Source organism: Physeter macrocephalus, chromosome 7 (genome assembly GCF_002837175.3).
Source record: "Physeter macrocephalus isolate SW-GA chromosome 7, ASM283717v5, whole genome shotgun sequence".
Lineage (NCBI taxonomy): Eukaryota > Metazoa > Chordata > Mammalia > Artiodactyla > Physeteridae > Physeter > Physeter macrocephalus.
In genome coordinates, this window is record NC_041220.1 from 153,545,247 (window position 1) to 153,552,894 (window position 7,648).

Consider the following 7,648-nt stretch of genomic DNA (forward strand, 5'->3'; position numbering starts at 1 on the left):
CCGGGGGCAGGGGGGTGGGTGGCAGCGCTCGGAAGAGGTGTCAGTAGGTGAGCCCGGGAGGAGGAGTTGCCAGCGAGCTTGGGACTCAGGCTTCCAGGTGGGGCTGCTGTCTCTGCCCTGAGGTTGAAGGTTGAGTCCCGAGGGGAGGAGCCCACGGGGAGGGGCTGGGGCTCCCCCGCCACCCGCAGTGGTCCTGGCTCTGGGAGAAGGTTCGGTCTGTCCTGCTGTGACGTTGCGATGTGACAGCACACTCCTCCACGTCACGGCGCTCTGCAGAAACGAGCGACAAGGATCTCAGGGCTGATGAGAAAAATAGGGTTAGACGCACAGCGCTCGAACACTTCGTCAGTGACGGGTTGAAAAAAAAGAGGTGGGAATCTCATAAAAACGGTCGGACATTTACACACATTAAATGGTTGAGAAGTATATCAAAAAGACAGTTTATTGTCCCTTCACCTTGAGAAAGCCCCGCATGGCCCTGGGAGCTCCCAGCCGGGGCATTTTTCTCTGTCCTCCTGGAGTTGCTTGTGGATGAAGTCACCCACAAGCAAACGTGAGGTTCACAGTATGCTCAGATTGCTTCCTTATATACATCAGTCGGTTTGAAACAACTTCCTGTGTTCAAACGTTATCGCAGAGCCGAGCGATTTGGTGGCCCATGGCATCGTCTCCACCGCAGCAATATTGCTTTCGCTCTGTGTTATCACGAACTAGGAAGCCAGCACTGCAAAGATCAGAGATTCGTGATGGTGTGAGAGGTGCAGTGCTCCGTGGGCCGTGCTTCGGGCTCAGGGGCTCTCCCTACGTTCCAGGGCCTCAGAAGCTCGGGTGGAGCGAGAGATTGGCTCCGTCCAGGTAGCCCGGAACATAGGATTCTCTGCCCAGTTGATTCCTTTATGGGCTGGGGGGTGGGAGGTGGGGTATGGGCTGTGGAGACATTGGTGCCAGGCATTCTTCCTGCCGCCCTGCTCATGGCTCTGCAAGGAGCTGAATTTGCACTTGTCCCAGAGAACTCTCTGCCGATGGGACGAGTGTCCTTCTTAGCTCCGACTGCAGCTGGGGTATGTCTTGCACGTGGGGAGGGGCAATTAATAAGGAACAAATAAATAAGCGTTTGAGGCTAGAGGTCATTTCTGCTGGTGGTTTTTAAAGGAACTCAGTGGTTCTCAAACTTGAGCAGGCGTCAGAATCCCCCCAGAGGAGTAAACCTCTAGGTTAAACCCAGAGTGCCGGGCCCCCTGCAGCTACTGATCCCTCTGACCTGGGAGGGGGCCCGAGAATGTGTATTTCTAACCAGCTCCCAGGGGTTGCTGCTGGTTGGGGTCCCCACTTTGCAAACTGCTGAAGCCCACCGATGAAGCTGAATTTCCAGCGCTTGGCAGAAATACCACCGTGATCACCCGTGTCGTCTCAAGTGTATAGCAGTTTCTCTTTTCCTTTAAAATAATAATCCAGTGTCAGTTATCATTGGAATCTCCAGTTCTGGCAGGAAATGCTGCCCTCAACGCCCGCTCACACCTCATGGAGCCCCGTGAGGTTTTCCTGTGAAGATCTGGGTGTCGAAATTGGCTCCGAATGTTCGGCGAGAAAACAATCGCACCCTCTCTCTCGCTCTACATATTTTAAACAAACACAGATGCTGATACATTAGTGCTGGCAAGAGATCCTTGTTTGCGGGGCCTTTCATCTTCTCGGGCTTTGAGCCAGGGCAGGCACGGCTCAAGCCAGCTCGCGTTTTTGATGTATTCCGTCGCCATGTGCCTTTCCTGCTCTAGGCCAATCACTTGAGCTCGTACCCTTGACTCGCGTTGTCTGCAGGATTTCTCAGTGCCTGGGCTCCCAGGTGATCATGAAAACAGACCAGGAGCCAGGAAAGTCTTTGTCTCCCTAGGGCCAGAGTCTAGGAAGCCTCCGGTGGCCGAGAGTGAATTTGGGATTTTCTCCACAGGGGATCTAGAAAGAAAAAGTGAGAAGGGGAGATGGTGTCAGCTTCCACCAAGCCCTGCTAGGTGGGCCTTGGGGGCCTGGACGGCGTGGCCTTCTCACAAGAGCCCAGCTGCTCTAATCTGAATTATGTTCATGGTCATAGATGGACTGTTTATCATTCCCCAGATTCACTTGAACTGCTACCCAAAGGGGCTGCAAGTTTAAACACTTGATTTATATCAAGTAGGACATTTCATACCACTAACAAACCCCGCTGGATTGAATGCTGCCTCCTTTTGGGAGGATGTTCAGCTTTCTTCTTTTCTGATAGTTATTGTCGCAGGCCAGGCGCAATTTATGCCAGAACCCAAGGCAGCTCCTGAGTTCGTATTTCCCCAGAGCCATTATAACCAGCTTGACTTTCAGACGTAGTTACCAAGCTTTAAGACGGGGTTGTCAGGACTGTATGTGCCTGACCTTTTGATATTATCTCCGGGGTGACTGTAAGGGAACAAAACCCAGGCTTTGTAGATATGGGAGGGGTGTCTGTGTGTGTTAACAAGTTGTGTTTTCTCAAAGTGGCATTGGTTTCATCGGAAGCTTACTGAGCATCTATGTGAGGGAGAACTGGAGGAGGGTCAAAAAGCGTTTAAAAAAAAAAAATCAAGGAGCTTGTCATCTACCGAGGAACATGGACGTCATCCAATTTGAGTGGTGTTCCCCAGGTGTTCTGGAGGGCAGTGTCCTCAGCCAGGCTTTCAAGTAGAAAAGAAATGTCCGAAAGAACAAAAGAGCCCTTTTTTTTTTTTTTTTGCGGTACGCGGGCCTCTCACTGCTGTACCTCTCCCCTTGCGGAGCACAGGCTCCGGACGCGCAGGCGCAGCGGCCACGGCTCACGGGCCCAGCCGCTCCGCGGCACGTGAGATCCTCCCGGACCGGGGCACGAACCCGTGTCCCCCGCATCGGCAGGCGGACTCTCAACCACTGCGCCACCAGGGAAGCCCCAAAAGAGCCTTTTAAGCTGAGGGAGTGTCTGCCGGTTGGTGGCCACCAGCCACGGAACTCCTCCCACCGTGGATTAAAAGGCGCTTCACCTTTTCACGTGCTGCCACTTCTCTGATGATCGCAGCTTTCTTAGTGGTGTGTTATAGGCGTAAGCTGCTTGCCTTCTAACTATTCCTTTTTGATTTTAAAGGGAGTTGAAGGACCGTTATGGACTGAACTGTGTCCCCCCACCCCCCGCCCCATCCCTGAATTCATATGTTGAAGCTCCAGCCTCCAGTATGACTGTCTTTGGAGATGGGGTCTTTAAGGAGGTAGTTAAGGTTAAATGAGGTCATAAAAGTGGGGCCCTAATCTGATAGGACTGGTGTCCTTAAAAGAAGAGGAGTGGGCTTCCCTGGTGGCGCAGTGGTTGAGAGTCCGCCTGCCGATGCAGGGGACACGGGTTCGTGCCCCGGTCCGGGAAGATGCCACGTGCCGCGGAGCGGCTGGGCCCGTGAGCCATGGCCGCTGAGCCTGCGCGTCCGGAGCCTGTGCTCCGCGACGGGAGAGGCCACAACGGTGAGAGGCCCGCGTACCGCAAAAAAAAAAAAAAAAAAAAAAAAGAAGGAGGAGACATCAGGGATGCTTGCACAGAGAAAAAGGCCGTGTGAGGACACAGCAAAAAGGTGGTGTCTGCAAGCCCAGGAGAGAGGCCTCTGGTGAAACCAAACCTGCCAACACCTTGATCTTGGCCTTCCAGCCTCCAGAACTGGGAGAACATACATTTCTGTTGTTAAGGCACCTACCTAGTCTGTGGTGCTTTGTTACAGCAGACCAAGCTAACTCCATCAGGATGCAGACTCAGCTTGGCAGGTTTAGTATAATAGCATCTTGTTTTATGGGGCATCTTCGATTTTACTGTATTTTTATAAGTTTTAGAAATGTGTTTAAAGTGATCTCTGAGCACTGTTAAAGTCAAGTAACTCTAAACAGCTGGAAGGAACAATTCCTGGCTCTGTCGTCCTTCACCACCCACCCCCTTTCAGGCAACCACTTTCTTCCCCCTAAGAATTTTGTGTTCTTGAATTAATAGACTTTATTTTTCAAGCAGTTTAAGGTTTACAGCATAATTGAGCAGAATGTACAGAGTTCCCTCTGTGGTCCTCTCTCTGTTGCCCTTACTGTCAAGTCTTGCATTTGTGTGTTATATTTCTTGCCGTTGATGAGCCAGTATTGAGATGTTATTATTAACTACGATCCATTGTTTACATTAGGATTCGCTCTTGGTGTTGTACATCCTGTGGGGTTGGACAAATGTATAATGACATGTATCCACCGTTGTAGTATCATCACGAATAGTTTCACAGCCCTACGAGTCCTCTGTGCTCTGCCTCTTCGTCCCTCCCTCCCCTCACCTCCTGGCAACCACTGATCTTCTTACTGTCTCCATCATTTTGCCTTGTCCAGAATGTCCTAGAGTTGGAATCACACAGTGTGTAGCCTTCTCAGATGGCTACACTTTTCACTTAGTAGTGTGCATTTCAGGTTCCTCCATGCCTTTTCCTGGCCTGGTGGCTCATTTCTTTTTAGAGCCGAGTAATATTCCATTGTCTGGATGGACCAGTTTGTATATTCACTCACCTACTGGAGGACATCTTGGTTGCTTCCAAGTTTTGCCAATTATGTATGACGCATACATCTTCTAAGACTAAGGACATTCTTTTACATAACCCCTGAGCCATAATTACACAAAATTAATGTTAACTCAATATATCACTCAATACCTAGTTCGTATCAAATTTCAGTCCAGAGTTCCTTCAAGGTTCAGACATCACATTTGGTTGTTTTGCCTCTTTTGTTTTTTATCTAGAACAGCTCCCTGCCTTTTTTGTTTGTTATTTATGACATAGATTTTTTTTTTTTTTTTTTTTTTTTTTTAAGAATCCAGACCAGTAGTCCCACATTCGGAATTTGATTGATTGCTTCCTCATGGTTTGATTTGGTTTAAGTAGTTTCGAGTTTCGGGCAGTGTTCCAATGTAGATGATGTCATAATGTCAGCTCTTCTGACTTTGTTGGTGATAAGCTCCATCACTGGGATGAGGTGGGAGTGGCCAGGGCCCTCTGTAGTAAAGGGACATTTTTCTCTTTGTACGTAATCTGTGGAGGGATGCTTTGAGACCATGTGAATTTTCTGTTTTCCAGCAACCATTTATCTGATGGTTTTGGAATCCATTGATAATTATTGGCTCAACTAATTATTACATTGGGGGTTGCAAAATGTTGATTTTCTAATTCTTTTGTGCTTGCTACATTTTTTCCCCATCTTTTTTTTTTTGCTTATCATGTTAGTCATGGTGCTTTCTTTCAGTGTTTTGTCATCTGTATTGTCATTATTCTTTTTGTTTAGCATGCTTTTAAAGGCCCTTTTTGCTATTTTTCTATCACCTGAAGATGTTCCTATAAGATGGAGGGGCAGAGGTAGTATCTGCTGTCTCCCCCGGTGTGATAGATGGGGAAACTAACACAAGAAATCAATCGCTTTTTCAAGGTTAAGGTCCAGTGTGGTCAGGGACAAGGTAGTGAGAATTCTGGCCGACAGTTTCACTAACCAGTGTCCCTTTCACCAGCTGTCACTGACTGGCGTACTGCTCCGGGTACTGGCGGCCCCTCTTCATGTTCACTTCCTATTAGTAAGAGATGAGTTTCATAGTTTGGCTTTCATTAAATAAATGACAGTGTATTACAGTTGTGTTTTCTGATTTTTTTAGTATATCATCATTTTACCCAGATACAGAGTAGAAACCTGTCATTTCAATAGCCGGGTAGTATTCCAGAGTGAGACTGCCATCCTTTACTTCTCTATTCTCCTCTTCTTGGGGATGATGGAGACATGGTGAGCAGCGTTTTGCAAACTAATTTGGCAATGGAACTTCTTTTCTCTGAAGAGCTTGCGAACATCCCCTCTTTCAAACCTTGCACTTTCCCCAGGGGGCATGATTTGACCCCAGCAGGTGGTTATTTAAGTATTTAATAAAATCGAGAGTGAGGCGTGATCCAGGGGCGCTGTTTACGATGTCGTGTTTGTGAATGGTGCTCCCTGGAGTTGGGCAGTAGACAGTATAGGTGGCCCTATACCAGGGTCCCTGGGAAGTGGCATCGTTTTTGTTAGTTGAAAGCCATGGAATTTTGGAAGAGCAGGTAATTTACATATATGGTCAGAGATGAATGTCAAACTTTACCCTTCCAGCAAGATAGATTTAAACTAGAACCAGTTGTTATCTTATACTTAAAATTTCTTATGCTTAAAATGCCTCACACTTGGAATTTCTGCGGTGTGGTCAAGTTTTGACAATGGCCTTTGTAAGCCCTTTTTAATTGATTATACTCTTGAAATTTAGGGGAGCATATTAGTCATCATAGGCTTACTGCTGTAATAAACAAGCTGGCAATCTCAGTGGCCGAACACAATAAAGGTTAATTTATTCCCCATGTCACTCACATCCAGTGTGAGTTGCAGCAGGTGTGGGCTTTGCACCACACAGCCATTCCAGAACCCAGGTCTTTGAATCTGGTGGCTCCTGATTCAGTCCTCTGTGACCTCAGAGTCCTTCACTGGCTCCTCTGTCTTGGGCTAGCAGATGAGGAGAGAGAGGAAATGTGCAGGTGCCTCGGGAGGGGTATCTCTCACCTCCACCCACACGCCATTGGCCAGAACTCACTCAGTTGGACCCACCCATCCACAAGGGAGGCTGGGAAATGTTGTCTCTCTGTGTGCCCGGGTGGAAAGGGCGCTGGGGATTAGTGACAGGCATGAGTCGGTATTGCGAGGCTGACCTCTTTTCTCTATTTTGTTTCTTCTCCAGGAGACTTCTTGGCATCATCACGAAAAAGGATGTTCTGAGACATATGGCCCAGATGGCAAACCAGGACCCTGAATCCATCATGTTTAATTAGAAACAAGATGGCAGTTTCTTTGAGAAAAACACAACTGTGTCATTTGAAAAGAGATAAACAAATGATATGTCATACTAATAAACGGTCATGCACCGGGGGCAGCGGAAACAAAAGCTTTGTTTAAAAGGAAAGGAAGAAGAATGAAACTTAAAAAAAAATACATCGGCGAGTAGGCATTTTATAGCTTTAACCCCTTATGAGTTTCAAGCTGTGTTATGAGTTTAGTAACTGCTATGGGGGCACGTGGGTGGGTGTAAACGGTATGGTTTGTACCAGGACATGGAAGACAATTGCTGAGTCACGAAACATTTGCCCCTTCTGTTGAAGGCTGGTGTTGGTGAAGCTTTGAGTCTGAAAGGCCAAGGGGTATTGGCGTGTCAGCGTCCTTATTTATTGGTTCCTCAGGTTTGGCTGCTATGTTACTGAATCAGACTAAAGATATTTGCACTTACTTTGTTGGAAAAGAAAAATTAAATGTGAACATAGTGAAAGCTGCAAGTATGCTAGTGGGTTCACTCGTGACCAGCCGTTGCTGGCTCCTGTTCTCAGCCTGTTATTTTGCTTATCCATTGCTTTCTGAACCAACATTGGGTCACCTGCCATGTTGAGTATGAAGAAATCATTTCTCTATGCAAGACCAGCGTCTTGGGACTGCGCGATGAACTGTTGGAGCACTTAGTGCTGCACTGTTTCCTGCCACGAAAAGGGGTTCGTGCTTATTTTGAGGGTATACCTACCCGTCATTAATTTGCATCCGCATTGCATTTGCTTCATTTATTTGT

General features: G+C 47.6%; 1 protein-coding gene across 2 annotated transcripts in view; it reads left to right on the top strand.

Annotated features, from left to right (window-relative positions):
• CLCN4 (chloride voltage-gated channel 4) overlaps nt 1-7,352 on the top strand; it is an 80,898-nt gene extending 73,546 nt beyond the window's left edge. For both annotated transcript variants that reach the window (XM_028492515.1, XM_028492514.1), the window contains exon 12: nt 6,776-7,352. In XM_028492515.1, the coding sequence (XP_028348316.1) occupies nt 6,776-6,866 (91 nt within the window). In that variant the 3' untranslated portion in view covers nt 6,867-7,352. The remainder of the gene's footprint in view (nt 1-6,775) is intronic.
• Nucleotides 7,353-7,648: the final 296 nt, after the last annotated feature.